At 39.4% G+C, this 25,270-nt stretch overlaps 1 protein-coding gene across 3 annotated transcripts in view; it reads left to right on the forward strand.

Annotated features, from left to right (window-relative positions):
* Positions 1 to 1,728: 1,728 nt before the first annotated feature.
* actn1 (actinin, alpha 1) overlaps positions 1,729 to 25,270 on the forward strand; it is a 71,927-nt gene continuing 48,385 nt past the window's right edge. For all 3 annotated transcript variants that reach the window (XM_056471036.1, XM_056471034.1, XM_056471035.1), the window contains exon 1: positions 1,729 to 2,127. In XM_056471036.1, coding sequence (XP_056327011.1) covers positions 1,993 to 2,127 — 135 coding nt within the window. In that variant the 5' untranslated portion in view covers positions 1,729 to 1,992. The remainder of the gene's footprint in view (positions 2,128 to 25,270) is intronic.

Raw genomic sequence — 25,270 nt, forward strand, 5'->3', positions numbered from 1 at the left:
TTATATCCATATTTTGTGTGGGATTCCTCCGGGTGTTCCAGTTTCCCCCACAGTCCAAAGATGTGGTATAGGTGAATTGGGTAAGCTAAATTGTCCGTAGTGTATGAATATGTGTGGATATTTCTCAGTGATGGGTTACAGCTGGAAGGGCATCCGCTGCATAAAACATGTGCTGGATAAGTTGACGGTTCATTCCGCTGTGGCGACCCCGCATTAATAAAGGGACTAAGCCAAAAATAAAATAAATGAATGGATAAGTTGGTGGTTCATTCCACTGTGGCAACCCTAGATTAATAAAGGGACTAAGCTGAAAAGAAAATGAATGTATTATACCTAAAATAAAAAATTCAAGCTGGTAATTCCAATCCAGATTAAGTAAATATTTTTCTATTGAGTGTTCCTTAGGCATTCATCAAATTCATATTTATTTTAGAACATGAATAATTATGCTAAGTAGTGACCTTGTAGATGTGCAAAAAGAAACAGTTAGATATCCACGGCAATGCATCACATGAACCGTTGACCCTTGTTCAGCCAATGCAGAGCATCAGATACTCACAAGGCAAACATATGTTTGCGTCAGCACACAATTGCGTGTCAGACATGCCATGAATAAACAGAACTAATCATTTCAACCCTGTTCCAGAAATAACCACAAGGAATTAAAGGAGGAAATCTCATCATCTTCAACTTCACAGCCTTCTTGCTGCAGTAAGATGTGATGAATATGAGGGATATCCTCTGCCTGTCTCGGCAGACTTCTTTATAAAGGCCTGACCACATATGGCCTTGATCTGGCACAGCAGGAGCTTCCACTTTCATCTATTCTCATAATTTATAATGGTGTGAAAGTTTCATAGGCTCATTACCCTGTTGGCAAATTCCAGCCCAAGATAGTAGCAGGCTTTTGGAACATGCTTTTTAGCTGGTGTAAGCTGTTATTATGCCTGACAAAGGGATAGTCCACCCCAAAATATCAATGTTCTGCTGATTTTCTCTGCCTCAGGCAATCCAAGATGTAGGTGACTTTTTTCTTTAGTAGAGCACAACATGTGAGTTAAATTTGTTCATATGTGTGTTTTCCCACTGAAGGAAAGAAAGTCACATATCTTGGCCTGAGGATGAGTGGATTAATAACAAATTATTTTGGAGGGGTCGGACTATCCATTTAACAACCATGTTCCAAAAACAAGCTTGACTGTCATAAACTGGATGAGGCCTGTTGTCAATCAAAGGTGACAAGTTAATGACCAGTCTGGCCAGAAACCAAACTTCCTACCACTAACAATTTGGTGGTAGGCTACAAATGTGAGTTTTCCTGGATCTTCGATGTAGTTTTGTATCCCCCCACCGACACCCTCCAACCAAAAACCGGAACATTGTGCTGTTACCTGAGACACGGTGAGATGAATTAAGCAAGGGTGTGGTCTCTTTGAGGGCAGTAAAATCATTAAAGAAGTTTAATAGCAAGATTAAAAAAATATATATTTTTTTTATTTTGAAAAAAAAAAATAACGCAAACACACTAGCATAATGTAATTAAATTTTATACAACAAATATAGCTTTCCTTTTAATTGCGTACATGCAGAAACCCCTACATGAAATCTGTAACAGACAGCGATGTTAGCCAATCACACAATAGATGTGTCTAGTAGGCGGGCTTTAAAGCTGTACGCACTAGCCAATCAGACGCGCTGCGGCGTCCTTTTTATTTTTTTTCCGTTACTGTGAAGTTTTTGCTGCCGATGCTCGTGCTGGAGGGTCTGCCTACTCGCCACTCTGGATAGCGGCGGTGAAAAAACGGACAGAGCTAGAAAGACGAGGAGATTCAGACTTTGGTGAGAGTGAACGGGGCAGGGAAACGAGTCAGTGACGTTAGTTTCGTGCTCATCGTTTTAAGTGCGCACGGGAGTGTTTACTGCAGCGCTCTGTGGGAGAGAGAGAGAGAGAGAGACCGGAGGACCGGAGAGAGACAGGGACAGCAGTTCAGAATGGATCACCACCACCATCAACAACATCACCATCACCATCAATATGATGGAGGAGAGAACGACTACATGCAGCAGGAAGATGACTGGGATCGGGATATGCTGCTTGACCCCGCCTGGGAAAAACAGCAGCGAAAGGTATGCGCTATAATCTCTCCACACCACCGGCTAAAGGTGCAGAGTCCTCCTGCAAACCAGCAGTAAAAATGCATTGTCGAAACGATTTAAGGGCCCCGTGGTGTGCGGTTTCGTGAGTTGTGTGGCTGCTGGTGAAATAGACTTTGCATTGCGACGCATGGATTAATCACTTTATTGTTTTGTGTTTCGTATTTGTTTATCTAATAGATCGTACGGCATCTATACATTTTCTCAAACTATCAGCTTTCATTAGAAGAAACTTGAGGAACATCTGTTGCGGGATTGCGCATGTTCCTATTCTCTCTTCTGCCTCTCCATTCATTTGAGCGTTATTACGGCCCGCCCCTAAGTCAACCGATCCGGACCCTGATCACCGGACACCGAGCGCCCACCGCTTCTACTCACCGCGCGCAACAGATGTCAGCGACAGCAGCCTCCGCTCCGTGGATGCGGCTCATATGTGACGCTGCGGGCGCGCGCCGAGAGCACGAGCTCGCTTTATTTACGCTCTTACGGTGTGACCCATAGATGAGCATCATTCTGGTTCCGATTCCCCTTAACTATCACAGTTTTACGAGGAAGTGTCTTTTGAAACAAGAACTGCAATTTTATTGCACTCACTGTCCTCAGCTTTCGGTTGCCAAATAATGAGGTAATTCGGATTACAACAGAATAGATGCAGCAAGGGCTTATAATAAAGGTTTTGGTTTTGCAATATAGGTATGTTTTTTTTTTTTTTTTAATACAGAACAGAACTTGTGTATTTTAACTACACGCTGTTGTTACATGAACAGCGAGTAAAAGTTGATCAAGTATTGTGTAAGTTAGCTTAGTAAGTTACTTTTATTATTTAGTATTTTAAAGTAATACTTTGCAGTTCAGTAACGAGTCAAAATAGTTTTGTAACGAGTCACAATTCATTTCGATTCAGTAACATGATTTGTTCAAATGAGTCGTTTGTTTGAGAGTCAGAATTTGCTAAGCTATGTGGTTTGGAATCACTTATGGTCTGGTTCGTTTTGGAATTGGATTGATTCCTAGACTCGGTAGCGGTGTTACAATGTACAGTACTTACCCAAAACAGTCAGTGTTTAGGTACGTCATTCAGTGTTTATCGGTAGAATAAGTCGCGGTTGACAGAACCGAGAGTAATTAGAAGAGAGTCATTCGTTTCCGGTATGTGTAACGGTCCTGGTCAAGAACCGGTTCTCGGATATGCCAGCTCAGTTAAATGCATTCCGGTAGACAATTAGTTGGGGGAGGGGGGTGATTTTACAAATATCTCGGATGTGATTTATTTTTATTTTTTTGCACAGAAGTTTAAAAACTATTTGAAATATGAGTGCAACATTTGTCGCTCCCACACTCTTTTCCTCCCCTTTGGAAACGGGAGGAAAAAGAAAACGAGTGCTGGAATCCGCTGCGGTTTGGGCTGGGCTTGTCAGGGAGCGAGTCTGCCCAAAAATGGTAATAACAGACCCCGCACACGGCTGCTGGAAAACTTTCCCGCGTTTCTTTTTTTTCTCCTTCGAATGCTTGTAGACTCCTGAATGATGTCATCAGCTACCGGCGGGAAAGACTCATGCTCAGGTATGCGGCCAAAGTCGTTCATTTCAGCTTGAATGACCATAAACCCATGACAAAACCATGTGTCAGGAGTTTTGCACCAGAGCAGACATGTTCAGACCTGTATTAGAGAGAAAGTTAACCCCCATCAGTGCAGGATCATCATAGTTTACATTTTTGCCACATTAACCATTATACATGCTGTAGTGTTTATGCATGGAGGATCAAATGGAAATGAGAGACATGCACAACTAGGAGAAGCCCTGAGGTGGTTTTTCCACAGGGATATAGGCTCTACATTGTTTTAGAGCATTATTTCCGACACTGTTCATTAACAACAAACACACACACACGTCTGTTACACACTGCCCATTAAGCACCCTCTGTGAACTTAATGGTGTGTGTATGTGTGTCAGACAGATTGGTTATTGTTCTGCATTCTGACAGGCCTAAAAGGTCAGTAGAGATTTAAAATGAGATCTGCAAACACACACTGCAGGTATAGAGAAGGCCCTGACCCCGTCTCATAAAAGACATATGGGCGAAGTCAAATCTGGAGGGAATTTGAGTTGAGAAAGTGAACGCATGTGAGAAGCCATCCGATCGGTCGCAGTTAACTGTATGTTTATGCATGAAAGTATGTCAGCAAGTTCAGACTGGACCAATAGAATCAGCAAGACACATTTTCCTGCTTAATAACATCTGTGTAGGTCTGTGAGAACTTTAGGGGAAACAAGCCCCTCAGGCTGGACAGGTGTGAGTTGATTCAGCTTAAAACAGCAGCAAGGCCTTGTGAACTCTCTCTTCTTTTCTCCTTTCCTTCTGTGAGGTCAGATTTTCATGTATGCGTGTCCTTTTCTGACACTTTCTCAGCCAATCAGCTGAGGCTCATAGGGTCTCCTCAGTTCACTCAGTAATGCCATAAGGCTTTCAGCGAGAACATTCAAAATGTCAATGAATGTTCTGGATAAATTTACACTGATGTTCAGTAGTTTGAGGTCATTTCACAACTGTGTATTTTCAGTAAATTACATTAAAAGTAATTGACAGTAAGCAGCAGAAGTAATCTGCAATGTTTTCCTTCAGTATATTTTATGATTTTTTTATTGGACCAATAACAATAAAATGTAAAGAAAAAGCATTTATGAACTGATGTCAATATGACAGCTAATATATGGTACATCATTAAATGACAACCCATTCATTCATTCATTTTCTTTTTAGCTTAGTCCCTTTATTAATCTGGGGTCGCCACAGCGGAATGAAACACCAACTTGTAGCATATGTTTTATGCAGCAGATGCCCTTCCAGCTGCAACCCATCACTGGGAAACATCCACACACATTCATTCACACACATACACTACCAATTCACCTATAGCGCATGTCTTGTGGGGGAAACCGGAGCACACAGAGGAAACCCATGCCAACACGAGGAGAACAAGCAAACTCTACACAGAAATGCCAACTGACGTTGCCGAGTCCCGAACCAGCGACCTTCTTGCTGTGAGGCAATCGTGCTATCCACTGCGCCACAATATGTTATTGAAACATACAAAACTAGTTTGCAAGTGGAAATATGATATTGCACTTGGTTAGGGTTAAGATGCTTATAATCAGGTGTTAACATATTTACACTCACTGGTCACTTTATTAGGTACACCTGTCCAACTGCTCATTAAAGCAAATTTCTAATCTGCCAATCATATGCCAGCAACTCAGTGCATTTAGGCATGTAGACATGCTCAGGACGATCTGCTGCAGTTTAAACTGAGCATCAGAATGGGGAAGAAAGGTGATTTAAGTGACTTTGAATGTGGCATGGTTGTTTGTGCCAGACGGGCTGGTCTGAGTATTTCAGAAACTGCTTATCTACTGGGATTTTTACGCAAAACCATCTCTGGGGTTTACGGAGAATGGTCCAAAAAGAAAAAAATACTTAGTGAGCGGCAGTTCTGTAGGTGCAGATGCCTTGTTGATGTCAGAGGAGAATGGCCAGACTGGTTTCAGCTGATAGAAAGGCAACAGTAACTCAAATAACCACTCATTACAACAGAGCTATGCAGAAGAGCATCTCTGAACACACAACAAGTCCAACCTTGAGGCAGATGAGCTTCATCAGCAGAAGACCACACCGGGTGCCACTCCTGTCAGCTAAGAACAGGAAACCAAGGCTACAATTCACACAGGCTCACCAAACCTGGACAATAGAAGATTGGAAAAACGTTGCCTGGTCTGATGAGTCTCGATTTCTGCTGCGACATTCAGATGGTCGGGTCAGAATTTGGTATCAACAACAAGAAATCATGGATCCATTCTGCCTTGTATCAACGGTTCAGGCAGGTGGTGTAATGGTGTGAGGGATATTTTCCTGGCACACTTTGGGCCCATTAGTAACAATTGAGTATGGTGTCAAGGCCACAGCCTACCTGACTATTGTTACTGACCATGTCCATCCCTTTATGACCACAGCGTACCCATCTTCTGATGGCCACTTCCAACAGGATAACGTACCATGTCATAAAGCTCAAATCATTGTGAACATGACAATGATGTCACTGATGTCACTTAAATGGCCTGCACAGTCATCAGATCTCAATCCAATAGAGCACCTTTGGGATGTGGTGGAACGAGATTCACATCATGGATGTGCAGCCGACTAACCTGCAGCAACTGTGTGATGCTATCATGTCAATATAGAACCAAAATCTCTGAGGAATATTTCCAGTACCTTGTTGAATCTATGCCATGAAGGATTAAGGCGATTCTTAAGGAAAAAGGGGGTCCAACCCGGTACTAGTAAGGTGTACCTAATAAAGTGGCCGTTGAGTGTATTTTCATACTTTTAAATTAAAGTATTTTGGATTTCTAAATTGCTAAGTAGTTAAAGACCCGTTTCTGAGATTTGAAAGCACCCAAAATGCATTAGTAACCAGCACCATATAGTGCATTTTCTTAAGAAAATGTGATTTTTGTACTGATATGTCAAAATTGGTCCTGCAGTGGTTGTGCAGTGTACAGCGGCCAGTGCTGTTGGGTTATTTTAAGTGTTTCCTTACTGCAGTAGTTCAGTCTGCCTTGGGCAGGTTTTAAATGTTCTGTTTGCAGGTCTGGTCTGATGACTCTTCTGATAAGAAAGATGGATATCTTCAGAAACAGGAAAATGATCAGCTTTAGTGAATGTGAATCAGTCACATAATATTGGGCTCTGAGATCTGTGTCTGATAATCTACATTGTGTATTTTCTTGGTGTGTGTCTTCAGGGTAGTAAAGGGTTAATGTAGTAGGGACAAAGCCTCCTCTAGCTTTTCATGTCTTAAAGACTAGTCGCAATCAATCCTCTGTGTTTCCCTGTGTCTCTCTCACTCCTTCACTTTAGGGTATATTAAGTGTCTCATGGGGAAACACTGGCTGTTTTAAAGCAGGCCTGAAGTCAAGAGTTTCCTAAAATCTGCCACAAATCTCAGATCTAAGCATAGTTTTTGAATTCATTGTGAAGATGATGCATCTCTGCATAAATAACTTTATTTAATTTTTATTTTTAATGCATATTGTTTTTGAAAAATTCTGTGTGCGGTCTCATTGGTAGCTGCAAGCATAATCAAGTCAGCTCATGTATCCAATAAAGCAACACGTAAGTGGCAGGATACGTGTAAAACTTTGTGAATGGCAGCTGCTTCAATTACGTGGAGTTCTGCGGGCACAGATGTCGTGTAGGCCTGCATATAAAACACGTGATGTCCCGAGGCGTCATTGCATGCCTGATTTTGCCCTTACCACTTGATGGAAGCTGGCATTTTAGTTCTTGAGCATAAGCTTTAATTTAGCCAGTGTGTGTTGTACTAAGCACGACCGAACCTAAAGATACAGCACAAATAAACAGCTTTTACCAATTATATTTTTGCTGTGGAACTTGCTGAACATCCATAGCAATGCTGTGTGCTGGGCTAAACACTCTAAACACGGTTTATGTGCGTATATAACATACATTTATGTGCACATGTAGCTGTGAGCTTAAAAGCTGAAGAGCTTATAAAATGTGTAAAATAATCAAAAAAGCACTGTAAATTCCTCTTATTCATATCTGTTGGAAAGAGATGTGCTTTCAACTTCTGTAAACTGTGACAGTCAACATTGCCACTATAACAAAACAAAACAGGTATGCTGGATCATTCTGACTGTTTTATGGTTGCATTTTGTGGAATCAGGTCCTGTTTTTGGCTTCTAGATGTCTTTGTTTAATTCCTGTTTCAGTCAAAAAGTAACAAGTTTTGTTTCAAGATTTGAGTGGCAGCATTCACACTATTAGCAACCTGAATGGGTTTGACAGATACACATTAAACCTCACGCTATGCTTTATGTAGTATGATGAAAACAGCTTTCTTTCATTCAAAACGTAATTCATTTTTCAAGGACACAGATTTTTTTAAACAATATTCGATTAACCTTACCTGTTGTGGGCTCTGAAGTTGTTAATTGGTTGCTCATGCTTTTCTTGAACCCATATGTTTGCATTAATTCACCTCAGTTTTTAAAACAATCATGTTCAGTAGAGTTCATGCAGAAAAATCTCAATTACTTATGAAGCTGTACAGAAACTTCCTCTAGTCACAGTGAGCAATTACTGATGACATTGACTCAGACTACCTCGCTCTCAGAATGCTTTTACATATATTTAGCAAGCATGTCATGATATATATATATATATATATATATATATATATATATATATATATATATATATATATATATATATATACATATATATATATATATATATATATATATATATACATACATACATACATACATACATACATACATACATACATACATACATACATACATACATACATACATACATACATACATACATACTAAACACAAATCCTGAAATACATTATGTTGTTTCTGTAGATACAACCAATTAAATGTTTCATATTTCTCAATGATTTTTAATTTGAATGTGCCATGCACAATTCTTCATGTAACTGTAGTTCTTAACTACATAAAATCTCGTAAATTATTGTACTCCCCTCAGTTTTCATATATTTCTTTAATTCGAAATGTTTATTCTTGTGATTGTAGCATAGACTGTAAAAGATATGGGTGTAGTATCGTGACGTCACCCATAGGTTTCTGTTGAGCTCAGATGAAGCTAGGTAGTTGAAGCTAAGTAGGTGTGGCCAATCGTCGTCATTTTGTTCGTGCGTCATCGCACCGACCAGGAGATACCAAACAAGGGCAAAGAAGCGGAGCATGAGTGATTCTACAGATGCCTGATAGCATTCTGCTTAGATAGGCTTTTCTTTGGGAGAAACGCTTAATACTTCATTACCTGCGACTCGTTTGTGTTCTGACCACATGTGCTTGGTTGTACGCTATATCAATAAAGTGTTTAGTCTTTTAAAAACACTGTTGTAACATATTGAGCCACTAAGCATTGTTATGACGTTTTTCTACAGGAGGAAAATTACTTCCAAACACTTAAAACTTGTAGTCTGTGTTAGTAAATGCAAGACTATTTATTAAATCCAAGCAAAACACTGTATGACAATGTTTCAGATGACTGTTTTATAGCCTACAGCTAATCAGTCTGTCAGATTCTGGAGTGCTTTACAGGTTTAAATTGTAATTGTAAACTATTTGTAAACCATAATTTTTCTTAAATAAAACAAATACATTTATTGATATGGTAAATAAGCATATAATTTTACTCACCTGGGAAATAGAGGCAAGGTATTTTCTGATAATTGTTGGAAATATTTCCAAAAGGCAATTGACTGTGTAAAGCTACATAAAACAAAATTAAATACGATGTATATTCCGAGTTCAGTGGCTAATCAGCCAGAATGACATGACGGCGACCAGCGAGACCTAGCTGTTACTCAAGTGACCACGCCCTTAATTATGCAGACCGAATTTAACTGAATTAAAACAAAACGGATGAGTTATAAAAAAAATTCACCCCCTCACAGTTGTCATGAAAGGTAATATTAGCTATATACACCAAAACCATCTGTCGTACCAGGGTGTAAACATGTTTTTATCAGCTGTAAAATTGGCCAATTTAGCATTGCAGTCAGCGAACATCTGGACTTTGTTGAGCCAGCCCCCAAAGGCGAGTTGATGAATCGCAGTTTCAGTTACTTCCGTATTGACTTCACAAGAGAGAGCGGGAGGTTGCCACTTGGATTCTAGTAGCTGGTTGGTTTGGTACATGTCTCATGATAAAGTTCTTCTCTTAGTCATTTTGACATTGAGTGTTGTTAGACCGCAGAGGCTGACCAGCCTAGAAATTACCTTTCAAAATTTTTGTCATCCTAATTTAGGTCCATATTGGTCTATTTTGGACAATCTGAGCGATTTAATGTATATCCACCATGATATTTACAGTACCTACAGTTTGTGACTGTGTGATCCAGGCAACAATGAATTGCATTTCTGCAGCTTGCTGTCCATAAAAAAAAACAAATTGGTCTCCACTTTTAATATTCATTCCCTCAAATGCAGATGCAAATAGGGTAGATTATACAACGTCCCAGTTCAGACATTGAAAGATGAATGTTAGGTTTGATGTACAATTTCAGTCTAAACAGTAATGCCCAATCCCAATTTTATTTTATACCCCTACGCCTTGGGTCTTTGAAACAGAGTGTGAAGGAGGATGAAAATATTTTCCTGAGAAATGAGACACCACTACTAGACCCACACGTCATCATATGTCATCTCTAGCTCTTACGTCATACGAGATGTGATGATGTCACCTGCGCTGCAGTAGTCATTCCAGAAGGCACAAGTACCTACACTGTGCAAATACGTTTAACAGACTACTCACTCCCAAAGTTATTTTGCACTATATTTGGTGCTTGAAATAACAAAACAACCTCCAGGTTTTCTCAAATGTCCTTGTTTCATACAGAACATATGACTGGTGGATCATTTTGCTAAAGCACAACACTGTGCACAACACCGTACTAGTTATGGGACAATAACCGTTTTTAAGGTTTTAAAACTGCTAATATTTTCTGTTACCATTCCTACTGTATATGTATATTGATAATATTCACCTTTATTTGTATAGCGCTTATACAATGTAGATTGTGTCAAAGCAGCTTCACATAAAAGGTCACAGTAAATAGGAACAGTGTAGTTCAGTTTGTAGTGTTTAAGTTCAGTTCAGTTTAGCTCAGTTCAGTGTGGTTTAATAATCACTACTGAGAGTCCACATACTGAAGAGCAAATCCAACGATGCGCAGCTCTACAGATCCCGAACCATGCAAGCCAGTGGCGACAGCGGAGAGGGAAAAAAAACTTCACTAAAGGCGGAAGTGAAGAAAAAAAAAAACCTTGAGAGAAACCAGGCTCAGTTGGGCATGACCATTTTAATTTCTCCGCTGGCCAAACGTCTTGTGCAGAGCTGCAGTCTCAGTGGCGGAGGCTGGAAGCTGGCCTTAGCGAAGACTCGTCTGTCTCTGGAGCGTCACAGGAATCAGTCTCATGTTCTCCACTCTTCCATGACCATCACAGTAGCTGCTCAGGATTCAGCCAGGTCCAGGATATGGAAACCTTGGGATCATCTCGTCGTTGGTCTTGGATCGAATCAGTGACTCTGCATAGTCTGAGGGCCTCGGGAAGAGTATCCCCAGGTGGAAATGGAGAGTAAAGAAAATAATTAGCGCAGCTGATGTTCACAGTGTATATCAACAAGATGCATAACCTGTGTGTGATATTAATATAAGTTTTTTAGGACAACAGAATCTCCAGCAGAAAAGATATCCTAAGATGCCGTTTTAAATTGTAAAGAAATTTGTGTTTTTGAAACCAATGAAGACAGCAGAAGTCAATGATACATTTGAATTATTCAGCCCGACATGTTTATTGTTTCAAACAATTTTAAATGTTTCTCAAAATAAAATATATTGGCTGTGTCCGAAAATCGCCTACTACTCAGTAAGCACTGCATTTGAGCTTGAATTTACTACAGTAGAAAAATATGTTCTATACAATATGAATGTGAATAGTATGAATGGAGCTCAGTCATACTACGGATGCCATTTTGTCATCATCACATGACATACCTGCTTCACTCCCATTCATGAATTCTCTCGGGATGCATCATGGGATAGCGTAACGTCCATCGGATGCACACTTCAGAATCTCACCAAAGTAGTAGGTCATCTGTGTACCTCTCGCATACTGTTTTTCGTATTCTATGAAACTGGACATGCTTCTTGACCCGTATAATGTTCTTAGCGCACTATCTGCTTGTAAAGTGTGTCGTCACATGAATCGCTATATCAAACTGTATGGGGAGACTCATCAAATGGTAATACTAAACATTTACAAAGCGATGTAACACTTTCAAAAATCACAATTGCAATGTATATATGCATGCCTAATATCAGATGGCCAGAAAGTGCTTAATTTTTTATAAATTGTTAAAATTTGGGTATTTGTGATGCAGCAAGTCCAGAGACTGTTGTGTACACTATGATTTTAAATAAAATTCATTTTAATGTGTGATAGGACTAAAAAGTGGGCATAAACGAATATTTTCTCAATTTAAATGAGTGGCAACTTGGACCCGGAAACAGAATTCCATACGTCACCGACACGTCACGACTTAACACCGGATACAGTATGGAATCTTGTGATTTCGGATGCAGCCATTGTCTTCAACATGGAAAAAAGTTCTTGTTTTTTATCCAGACATTTTAAAAGAATATATTTTAGAGCAGTAATCACAATACCGTGAAACAATTTTTTCCAAGGTTATCAGACTGTTAGAATCTTATATCGGCTCATCCCTAAACTGTACTGTGTATTTGCACAGTGCTCGCATTCATGGATTTAATTAATTATATAAATACCGACGTACTGTACAGAAGTACTGTAAAAAGCTAATTCTATGCCACTAGAATTTTCTGAGTTATTTTCACAAGTCATCAGGTATCAATTAAAAATATGTTGTGGGACTATTGAGTAGCAGTTATTATTGGGCCTATTGTTAGTGAAATTACGGTACGGTGGCTCAGTGGTTAGCACTGTCGCCTGACAGCAGGAAGGTTGCTGGTTCGAGTCCCAGCTGGGCAATTGGCATATCTGTGTGGATATTGCATGTTCTCCTCGTGTTGGCGTGGGTTTCCTCTGGATGCTCCGCTTTCCCTCACAGTCCAAAGACATGCGCTACAGGTGAATTGAATAAGCTAAATTGATCGTAGTGTATGTGTGTGAATGAGTGTGTATGGGTGTTTCCCAGTGATAGCGGATGCCCTTCCAGCCGCAACCTATGTAAAACATATACATAGGCGGTGACTGTGGCGAATAAAGGGACTAATAATAATAATTTCTTTCATTTACATAGCGCTTTTTCTGGACACTCAAAGTGCTTTACACATTGGGGGGAAATCTCCTCAACGGCAGCCATATTGTGCCAGACCACACCAGCTGATTGGTGGAGAGAAGTCAGTGATGAAGCCAATTATGCAATGGGGATGGTTAGGAGGCCATGATAGACAGAGGCCAGTGGGCAAATTTGACCAGGATGCTTGGGTTAAAGCCCTACTCTTTTTCGAAGGGCATCCTTTAACGACCACAGAGAGTTTATCGTCTTATTCGATATTAGTAGTTTAGAGTCCCCTTCGCTATACTAGGGCATTAGGACCCACACAGACCACAGGTTGAGCACCCCCTGCTGGTCTCACTAACACCACTTCCGGCAACAACCTGGCTTTCCCATGTGGTCTCCCATCCAGGTACTGACCATGCACAGCTCTGCTTCGCTTCAGTGGGCGACCATGTGAGAGTTGCAAAGAGTAGCTGCCAGCTAAACCGAAAGAAAATGAATGAATGAATGAATGAATGAATTTGATCATATTTTATCATTATTTTCTGACATCATATCTAACACACACACACACACAAACGCTCACCGGAATGACCTACAAGATGAAGTGCATGACGCCATTTCTCCTGTTTTCTATTCTAGAGTTTAATGTCAGGATGTGATGAGGTGCTTCATCCCTCACTGTGCTCTTTCAGCCAATGAAAGAACAGCTTGAATACATCTACAATAGTGCAGAAAATGCTGCCACCTCATTTACTCTGACTGTGTATGCGTGTCAAGCCAGGCCAAGATGCTACGGGATGCAGTTTTTTGATGTGTGTATATGTGTGTGTGCGTTCTTAAAAAGTTTCTTTTATTGACTGCGTTTGATCCTCCTGTGGCTTTGCAGTTTGCAAAGTCAAATATATCTAGTCCGACTTTTTTTCCTTTTCTTTTTTTTAATCTTAGCAGAAGCTCTTCATGCAAATCATCACATGCCGCTCCTAACCTGATGATGTGCTCAAAACGAGGACTTTGTTCCTTGTGACTGTCCGGCAGGGTTACTCAGAAACAGGCCTCATTCATTGTAAGCCTGTCTAGATAATGCAACACGGCCCCGGGAGCTAAAACATGCCGCAGTGAGGAAGTGTGTGCACAAACACTATGGGTTTTAACTTTAATTAACGTGAAAGCAGTGATCCGAGCAACTCAGCGTTTAGCTCGAAGTGAAGCCATTGGCTGTGTTGATACGATTATTAATGAGCCATTAAACTGTGTGTCTGGAAACGTGAAAGTAAGAGACGGGCTCACCTTAGGAGGGTGTATAAGTGTGTGTGTGTGGGGGGGGGGGGGGGGGGAGATAATGTGGAATGCGTGTGGAAGCGAGACAGTGGGCCGCGCGTCTCAAGGGCTGATCAGCACTTCCTGTCTGAAGGAGAAAGCCAGCAGACATCAACAAACAGCCCACTAATAGACAGACAGGGCGAGAGAGAGGAACAGATGGAGAGAAAACTGGAGTGTAACATTTGGAGGAGAGGAATTTAAGTTTCGAGGGTTTATGTAAAGCAATAATGATGTTGACCTTAGCCAACACAGAGATAAACAGACACAGAGGCATTTCATCCATCCAGACAGGATGATGTCATTGTGTGTGTGTGTGTGTGTGTGGTCAGTGGTTTGTTTAAACCGGTAACAGCTGTCACACCTGTCACACATGCACACCTGAGGAGGAGGAGCTAACATGAGCAGCACACACTTAAACACACAGAAAACACACTTTATGTGTTGTGAGAAGCTTCTGATGCTGCACTGAGAACGCATGTAATGTAGGACTATTAGGCTGGCAATATTAACATTTTGGCAGAGATACTGAAAAGCTGATCATATTTATAGGTTATCTTCCATAAAATGCAAATAATAATTATTAACAGCTATTTACAATGTCAAATATTTGAATATTATGTAGATAGTGTTACATTTCCGTATTATTTGGTCTGAATAAATAAAAAAAGTAAAAAATTAATTGTTTTTTTTAAGTGATACAGCTGAATATAAATGTCACAGTATTAACAGTCCCTCCAGGATTTTGCGATCGCTGAACTTATTGCAAAATCAAGCAAGCTCCACAAAATTTTGCGGATCTCACAATTTTTCTGAAAGGTGCGGATTTGCAAATTCAGGGTATTGAAGCTTTCTATGACATCATTAAGACACAGATTCATCCAAAAGAAAGGCCATGTGGACTTTTATCTTTGCCATGATGACAGTACATAATATTTTACTAGATATTATTCAAGTATTCAGCTTAAAGTGACATTTAAAGACTTAACTAGGTTAATTAGGCAAGTTACAGTATTTAAACAAGTCATTGTATAATGATGGTTTGTTCTGTAGTAGGGATGAGGTGTTCTCTCCTAAAGAGTTGATTCCTCGACTCTCAACGGACCCAGTACCGTAATCGACTCCAGGACGGGAATCGACTCCCATAGTGGGGTCTGTTTTTTCAAACCCATTCTACAATTTTAATGCTCATTATCGAGCATGATAAACACCGAAGGCGATTTCTCTGCATGAAAGGCTCATGAAGGGCAGATGAACTTGCTTCTGAATCTACAATATGGTAGATAATTAAATATGAAAGAAATGCAGATGATGTGTTGACATGATTGACAGGGGACGTAACTAAGTAACATAATGGTCCGTTAATAAGGAAGTAGCATGTCCCAAAACAGCGTGGGCCCTTAAGGCTGATTTATACTTCTGCGTCGAGTGATCGGCATGACTCACGGCGCCTGCCTTGCGTGTAGTTGTGTATTTATGGTTCTGCGCGCTGTTTGTGTTGCTCTGCAATAACAGTTCCGAAACAGCTCGCTGGCAGTAGGTTTTTACGTTTCTCTGTGTCAAGTTTCTTCGTGGGTGTTTTGTTTTTTCTGAACGCTACAAGTAGCTAAAACTCGCTCATTCAGAGGCAGGGAACCGGCAGACGTGAAACAACTTTAATCATAAGGTAAACACAAAACAAATGTTTCTATGTGAAGCTCTTTCACGGGACTCGACTAAAGCTACGGTCACACTCTGCTTTGTGTGTGCGAAATTCTGTCGTACGGCGCTGCGAAAAGGGGCGGGATTAAACAAGATGTTTAGACATTTAAAAAGCGAGCGATTTGCGTTATGTTTTAAATTTCTGTCCAGAGAGATCCTGTTTTGATCCTCGATTGGTCTCACGTAGTCAAGTGATGCGATTTCGCAGGTCAGAGTTCACCAAGCTTGAACTTTGCACTGCAGCGCAGTGCGAAATTTAACGCATGACCCTGCGTTTCCGGTCTGACGCATTCGCGTGCGCATGAATGAAAGTCTATGGAAGGAAAAGTCAAGTGTGACCCAGCTTCAAGCTCTTGTGGTCACTCTTGTGGTATGCATCTTTGATATAGAGTAGTCCTAACAGTCCCCCCCTAGTGGCACCCCTAATGAGACCAATACATCTTTGCTGTGCAATCTTTGATCATTATTATTTAGTAAACATATATATTTTGGACCCGTTTAAACCAGCAGCTTCAATAACATATGAATAGCACACTGTCCAGTCCTGATTGTTCTAACACAAACCCTCAGGGTAGTTTCATATGTTAATGTGAACAAAAGTGGTCAATACATGTGGAAACAGGTAATGTGTCTTGGCCGACCATTTGTGAATATATCACTAGAATTAATTTTAACACCAGATAAAAACAAGTACATTTAAAATGGTTTGTAGATGCCCTTTTAGTTTGCACTCTTATTTTAAAGATTTTTTGGCTTCGCTGTATGTAAGTGAGATATTGCAGGTGGATCTATAAAAACAGTTTTCACCAAGGCAGTAAATAAACGGGTCATTTACTTGGCTTATGGGGGAGTTTGTTCGTGTGTGTTTGTGTGTGTGTGTGTTGGACTGCCTGATTGTTTGTAGGTTTTCTGGCATTTGTAGTTGCTATGGCAACCAGCCGGCAACGAGCTGAGCTGTGCTGTATTTCACACCAGAGCGAGTAAGAAAAAGAGAGAGGGAGAAATAGCAGGAAGAGAAGGAGTGAAAGAGAGAGTTAAAAAAGAGCTGGAGTGAAGAAATATTTGTGGTGTAGGTGTGAGGAAATCTAGCAGCAATTCCTGCTGAGTGAGCAGAGAAGAGCCTGTCTATATTTACATGCATTTGTCTATGTGTGTATTTGCATGGCTATGCATATCTTTATATGTGCGTGTCTGAATGTCTCTTTTAGTTTTGTTGCTTTTGTGTTTAAGCTCAATTTCTTTGTGCAAGGGCTTGATGGGATTTGTGGGTCATTTTTATAGAAGCAGTGGAAGATATACAGATGAAGTCAAAATTATTAGCTCAAATATTTCCCAAATTATTTAATTTTAAGGCTTGCTTGGGTTTATAAGATGTAAAGCAATGGGTGCTCATGCTTCATTTGTAAAAAATCTGGTTATTTTTTCATATATCTTGCATGATTATATGCAGCTACTCCGCTAACATGAAAATTGACTGTTATATTTGACTGTTATATTTCCTGGTTCCTCCAAAATACCTGGCCTCAAGAGGCTCTGATTGGTCAGCTAAAAGCGTCATGCCTCCACAAGCACATGCTTTTGTGCTGTGTAAATACTGTCAGTCAGAGTAGCTGTTAGCCGTATCAGTTTGAGCCTGAATCACACAGAAAATGAAGAGGACACAGCTGAACCTCACGTCTGCTCTCCAAAATAAAATCTGACAAGTGTCTTTCAAATTTTTGAATTATAAGCATGTGTAAGTAATATGTAACGCATATCTTTTGCAAATTTGTTATTTGAGATGTATAATGCAGGGAAATCGGCTGCATAGAGAGAGACTGCAGCACTGCTGAAGATTGTGTGTGTTTACAGCGGTTTGACGGATAAATATGAATTTGTAGCTAAATTGTTAACGGGCCAAACTGCTTTTCCCGTTGTTTTCATCCTTGCTTCAACATACTGTTAACGATAGACACTATGCATGTCATAGATCAATTTTAACAAATCAAAATACTTACAGGTTGTGGCTCACAATCCACAGCTTTATCTATTGTGTTTGGAACCATTCCTTCATTGAGGAGTTTTTAACCGTATCCAGCACTGAACTGGAAGAGATTCTGGAAGTTCTCCTTTGTCAAATGCTATATATTTTTTATAATTCTCTGGAACATAATTCAAATTAAACTGTAAGCACTTCTCTCTTTGTGTCATGTTCTTTAGAAAGCCCAAATACAGAAACAAACAACTCTGTGGAAATAGCAGCGTTTAGACGTCATTTTAGCTTTGTCTGCTATACCATTACTTCGCCTCTGGCCACGCCCCTCCGCTGCACGTGGTGAATGCGTGTAACCTGAAGCGTTTGTGATCTTAGCCTGGATGTATTTTTTTGTAATCCCCAAACTTCGTTCACTGTAGGCTTTGCTAAGCTAACTCAAAAGCCAATGTCTCCCTTTGAATTGAACTTTGAGCGTATTACATTCAGAGATGTTGTTAATGTTCACACAAATACATTACACAACAACTAAACTTTAAAATGTAATATCGTAGTGGACCACCCCTTTAACAGACAAGGAATTTTTCGCAGTATTTCCTATAACGGGTGACCAACCCTGTTCCTGAATATCTACCTTGCTGTATATTTCAGTTGTAGCCCATATCAAACACACCTGCCTGTAATTGTCAAGTGCTGTTCAGGTCCTAATTAATTAGTTCAGGTGTGTTTGATCAGGGTTGGAGCTGAACTCTGCAGGAAGGTAATTCCAGGAGAAGATAATTTCTTCTGGAGAAAGTCTTACTTGTTTTATTTCAGTTAGAATAAAAGCAATTTTAAATTTTTAAAACCATTTTAAGGTCAAAATTATTATTGATAGTCTACAGGAAAAACCACTGTTATACAATAACTTGCCTATTTACCCTAACTTGCCTAGTTAACCTAATTAGCCTAATCAAGCTTTAAAATGTCACTTTAAGCTGTATACAAGTGTCTTGAAAAATATCTAGTAGAATATTATGTACTGTCATCATGACAAAGATAAAATAAATCAGTTATTAGAAATGAGTTATTAAAACTATTATGCTTAGAAATGTGTTGAAAAACAGCAAAAAATGCTGTTTGTGTCACTAGACAAAACTGCTTTTTTCTCTGGATTTCTTCTAAACATTTGGGATAGTCAATGCAAGTACCAAAATCAGCAAAATATATAACACTTATAGTGGTCTTTGTAAATTTCAATGAAATATCTTACATTTTGTGCTTCATCCTGTCTCTAAATGCAGTGTTCTGTTAAGCTGCTATTGAACATGAGCACAAGTCTCATGGAAACGTCCCTCCAAGAAAGCCAGTCATTCTAATTGCACAGGATTTCCTAAAAAAAACCCGATTAGCTGACAAGTCTCCAAGGCAGCCCACTGGCCAGCTGATTTTAAAAGCAGTTTTGAAAATCCCAGATACCAACTGAAGCACATGCTATCTTGGGTTATTTCTAGATGGGGTGCAGCTCCATCGGGAGTTTAAGAAGAATTATTTATATTCTTTATTAACCCCTACCCCTACTCCAACCTTAAACCTATTTCTTAAAGTTTATGTTACGTTATGTTATGTTACGTTATGTTACGTTGATGTGCACATATAGGGAAGCACAGTGGCTAGCATTGTTGCCTTAAGGCAAGAAGGTTGCTGGTTCAAGTCTCAGCTGGACCAGGAGGCTTTTTTTGTGCAGAGTGCATGTTCTCCCCATGTCTGCTTGGGTTTCCTCCGGGTGCTCCGGTTTTCCCCAAAGAACAAAGACATGCAGTACAGGTGAATAGGATGAACTAAATTGGCTGTAGCATTTGAGTGTGTGTGTGTAAATGGGAGAGTACATGGGTGTTTCACTGAAACACTAAAGTTTGTATTCTCGGGGCTGGGTTGCGGGTGGAATAGCATCTGTTGTGTAAAACAATTGCCAGAGTAGTTGGTGGTTCAATACACTGTGGCGACCCCTGATAGACAGGCAATAAGCTGAAGGAAAATGAGTGAGTGAATGATGTGCATGCCCAAGTATCTTCAGCTGTATCCCTTCTAGACTTACATTAACCCTATCTTAATGTCTTGTATTGCAGGGCTCCAGACTAACTTTTAAGAACAGTGGCAATAAGTTCCACATCCAAGAAGTTTGTTTCTTAGAAATGCACATTTGACAGTAGTTGATCTATTACTCTGAGTTGAGATTCAGATGTAAATTTATTTATATTGCACTAATTTTACTTATTAATAAATACAGTAATTAAATCACATTACTCATTTAAGGTATTTAATACAATAACATTTACAAAATTACATTTCTGCCACTGGTTCCCATGAGTGGAACCAATGGTAATAGTTGGTGATTTGTCTAGTGAAAATCCTGCTAAAATGATCACTGTTGCAAAGGGTTTTTCAGCTGTTGTTATCATTAGTTTTGTGTAGAATGACAATGCGGTTTAATTTGGCTTTGGACAAGTTTAAATTGCGGTTGGGTTGATATAGGAGCTTTGGAACGAAATTGAACTAGTGGTCGTGTAAACTGCATTTGAAGAGTTCAGATGAAAAACCCTCAAAATCCACCAGACCTCTTTTCTTGTAAATGAGCATTTTCTGTCAGGCTCCTCTGATTAGGATCAGACGTTTCATTTATATAGATAATGAAAAGGTTATTAGCTAGTAAATAAAAAACTTTTTAGCAAAAATGTCACTTTAGACAATTCTTTGGTTTTTAACAAGGTAGATTTTCTTTTGAGTCAAAACCAGCTAAATCCACTTCTGCTTTTTTTTGCAAAAATCTCTAAATCCTCCAAGACAAGACAGTGTGATTAGTTGAAAAATCACTAAAGATGCTAATAGAAATTATTTTACCAAACATAAAACGCATTACACAAACCACCTTAAATTAAAAATACATACATCTGTCAAGTAAGTGACGGTTCATTCCACTGTGGTAACCCCTGAATAACCAGGGACAAAGGAAAATGAATGAATGAATGAAATCTGTCAAGTGCATTAATCAGTAACATAAAATAAATTGACATTAATTAAATCTTAACAATCTGTTGTCATTTCTGATATTTGGGATTTAGATTTAATGTAGCAATGTAAACATTGCAAACACTGTAAACTAAGCTTGTTAGATTCAAATAATTTAGTGCAAAGCTATTGTGAAACATCAATATCTGTGCATTGTCCATTCATACATTCATTTTCTTTTCAGCTTACACGCCACAGCGTAATGAACCACCAACTTATCCAGCACATGTTTTACGCAGCAGATGCCTTTCCAGCTGCAACCCATCACTTGGAAACATCCATACACACTCATTCACACACATACACTACGGACAATTTAGCTTACCCAATTTACCTATAGCACATGTCTTTGGACTGTGGGACAAACCGGAGCACCCAGACTAAAACCCACGCAAACACGGGGAGAACATGCAAACTCCACACAGAAATGGCAACTGACCCAGCCGAGGCTCGAGCCAGTAACCTTCTTGCTGTGAGGCGATTGTGCTGCCCACTGTGCCACCGTGCTGCCCCTGTACTTTGTCCATTAATATAAAAAGCTTATCAGATGTATAGGTTATATGAAGTAATATCAATAACGTATAGTTTTATACATTATATTTATCTTTTATAAAATAGCTTAAATTAGCAAATAAAACATTAGGTAGGCCTACTGGGCAAAAAGGGGATGCCTCTCAGTCACTTTTAGAAGTGGTCATTTATTCATTCTCACGATACTCACAGTTTTGGTCTCCTTTTTCCTCATAGCATCCATGTGGGATAAAAGAACGGCATCTTAACTTCGTCTCTCATGAAACGGTGTTGCCATTTAATGTATAGTAAATCGGGCTCATTCAAAATAGCGTCACTGCGGAAAAAAACGTTATGAATGCATGCTACACTTCCAACTGTACAGTGTGTTTTCTTTTTCTTCTAATGCACAGAGTTTTGAGGTAAGGGACGTTTTCACTTTGCCGTCCACTGGCTCATCCAATTCATCGAACTCCATCTTTTAAAATCGAAAGCGGAATAAGACAGTCTCTTTATAAAAGCCGGCGTATCAGCGCGCAGCTACGTTGAAGACATATGATTCGATTCGTGCCTCCTGATTGGTTCTTGGGATATATCCGCTTTCGCTGTCAAAGGCAAGTGGCATTTAGAGGCTTTTGTAAGCAAACTGTTATTTCTGAATGTGCTGATGCTGGGATTTAGATGATTTGAAGCAAAAATATTTGTTGAACATGTAGCTCATGCCTAAAGCATTCGCTCAATGTCATCAGCTCATTTTTGGTGGAAGTGGCGTTTAGAGGCTTTTGCATCTGAACTCTTCATTGGCTCTTGCAGCAGTGGCTTTTATTTTAAACTGTGTTGAGAAATGGTATGTTTGGTTCACAGTTAAAGCAAGTAGCACTGTTTCATTCCACTGCGTTTGCCAAAGTTTCTGAAAGAGCTGTGGTGAAAAATTGTTTGAGAAATCGAAACTGAGCTTAGTTTTTAACAGCAGATAAAGCTTTACAAACAGCCATGCTTTGCTCGCATTCAATTTATTACAGCTACCATGTGAACCTAAAATAATCATTAATTAAAGTTAGGAAAGGCTTAAGTGATTTACAAGATTGTTGATGGTGAGCTGTTTAGATAAATTTTGTGACATAAAAGCCAACTCAGCTGAACACATAAGCGATCTTACATAAGTAAGGATGTAACGATTATAGATTTTGGTTGTACGATTATAGTCTGTTGAACAATCACGATTATTATGCATTTATTAATTTTAAAACACTAGAAGTTTAGTAAATCACATGAAAACTGAAAATAATATTAAAAAAACAAACAATAGTCCATTTCTCTTTGGACTTAAAAATATGTGAAAAAAAGTTTTTGCAATTTAAACATAAGTAATAATTTTTAACTAAAAATAATTGACAATACAGTAAATAAATAAATAAATAAATAAAGAATAAATTTAACTAGTATTTGTCGCCTCTATTGGAAATAACAAACTTGCGCACGCAAAAGACGTGATATGTTAATGGCCCATAGCTATTAGCCTCAGCCATTGTTAATCCAGTGTGTGTGGATGTTAGCCTCTGTGTACAATCTTGGAACTATAAACTAGCGCACAGTTGTCGTAACTTTGTTTAGTTGCAGCAATTTTGTTTCGTGCAGAAACACGGTGTTGAGAAAGCTTTACGATTTATTAACCATGGAGAATTAAAGCACGATTATTAGTGAAAGCCTACTCATGAGCATTTGAGTGTATGGTTAAAAGCTAGTCTAGAGCGCCATCCTCTGTTAAAAACTAAGCTCAGAATCTGTTCAAGAGAGAATATCAGTACAATTTGAAAATCTCAGAATCAATGCAGAATGTATTTTTCAGACGCTGTCTTCTAGTACTTCTAGTTTCACTGGTACGATAAAAGGTTGTGACCATTAACTCTCAGTCTGAAGCCCTGTATTTTTTCATTTGCATTGCTGTCGTTGTAATATTGTAATGGCAACTGTATCTTGTGTAAGTGTGCTGACCAACCAGCATCTAAACTTCCTCTTGAATTAATTCCTACTAGATTAGCAATTACTGCTATCTTTAGATACTCCCATATTAAGGTACTTCGTTTTAATTAGCTACCAGATTCCTGTTTTCTCACATAATCTGCTCTTCAATAATCATTAGCACTATAGCCCAACCCTTTTGGACTGACAGTAGTCATCCTGTAGCAGTCCTGTCTCTCCTCATGTCCAATTCCAGATTGTATTCCTCACCTTTTAAACTTGGAACAAACCCTTGCCTTTACGTGCATAACCGTAAGTGTCTCTGATTGCATTAAGTGGCTTATCAATCGTTTAGCTGGAGCTTGTTTAGCTTCTGTTCTGCTCCACAGCTGTTTCTCATCAGCTCGCTAACATACCGAAGAATCCTGAAGCCACAGATACTCAGCACTGCCATGACAACCGATGTCGAGACAACCGCTCGCCCTCTCTCTCTCTCTCTCTCTCTCTCTCTCTCTCTCTCTCTCTCTCTCTCTCTCTCTCTCTCTCTCTCTCTCTCTCTCTCTCTCTCTCTCTCTCTCTCTCTCTCTTCCTCTCTCTCTCTCTTTCTCTCAAGTTGCTTTATTGGCATGACATTCAATACTGTATTGCCAATGCACTTCAAATGTGTAATATATTAAAATCATCAAATAATAATAAAATAAAATAAAAATAAATAAATGACAAACAAACAAACAAACAAACAGATAATGCATTAGATAAATATAACAATAATAATAGTAATAATAATAAAGAGTCTGCATTATTTAAAAAAGATTCATGAATTTACATCATTTTCTCTCTCTCTCTCTCTCTCTCTCTCTCTCTCTCTCTCTCTCTTTCTTTCTCTCTCCCTCTCTCTCTCTCTCTTACTGTCACCATTCGGCATGGTTGTAAATGATTACACTACTACCAAAGAATTCAAGTGCATGCAGAATTCAGGTGTATGCAATAAATAAAACTGGCTGTTAAAAGTTCACATCATCAGGAAATCACATTTTTATTGATATTTTGAGAATTATTGCAATTTCTTGTGCAGTTTCATTCTTTGTGTTGCATGAAGAACGAAATCTTTGCAAATACCACACTGGAAATTTGAATGATTTCTCTTAATCTGCTTTTAAAAATTTGGATGGCACATTTCACTCTGGGTTTTTCATAGCTGTTGAAACAGGGCTCTAGACAAACTGGGCTCTAATTAATAATAATAATTCCTTACATTTATACAGCGCTTTTCTGGACACTTAAAGCTTGTTACCGTGAATAATGCAACGGCAGCCATATTGCGCTAGACCACATACCAGCTGATTGGTGGAGAGGAGACAGAGTGATGAAGCCAGTTATGAAATGGGGATTGTTAAAAGGCCATGATGGACAGAGGCCAGTGGGCAAATTTGGTCTGGATGCCGGAGTTAAACTCCTACTCTTTTTTTTTTTGAAGGACATCCTGGGATTTTTAACAACCACAGAGAGTCAGCACCTCAGTTTAACATCTCATCTGAAAGACAGCGCTCACTAAGCAGTATCCATCAATATACTGGGGTGTTAGGACCCACACAGACCACAGGTTTAGCGCCCCCTGCTGGCCTCACTAATACTACTTCTGGCAGCAACCTAGCTTTCCCTTGTGGTCTCCCATCCATGTACTGACCAGGCGCAGCCCTGCTTAGCTTCAGTGGA

The sequence above is a fragment of the Danio aesculapii genome, chromosome 13 (assembly GCF_903798145.1).
Source record: "Danio aesculapii chromosome 13, fDanAes4.1, whole genome shotgun sequence".
Classification (NCBI taxonomy): Eukaryota; Metazoa; Chordata; class Actinopteri; order Cypriniformes; family Danionidae; genus Danio; species Danio aesculapii.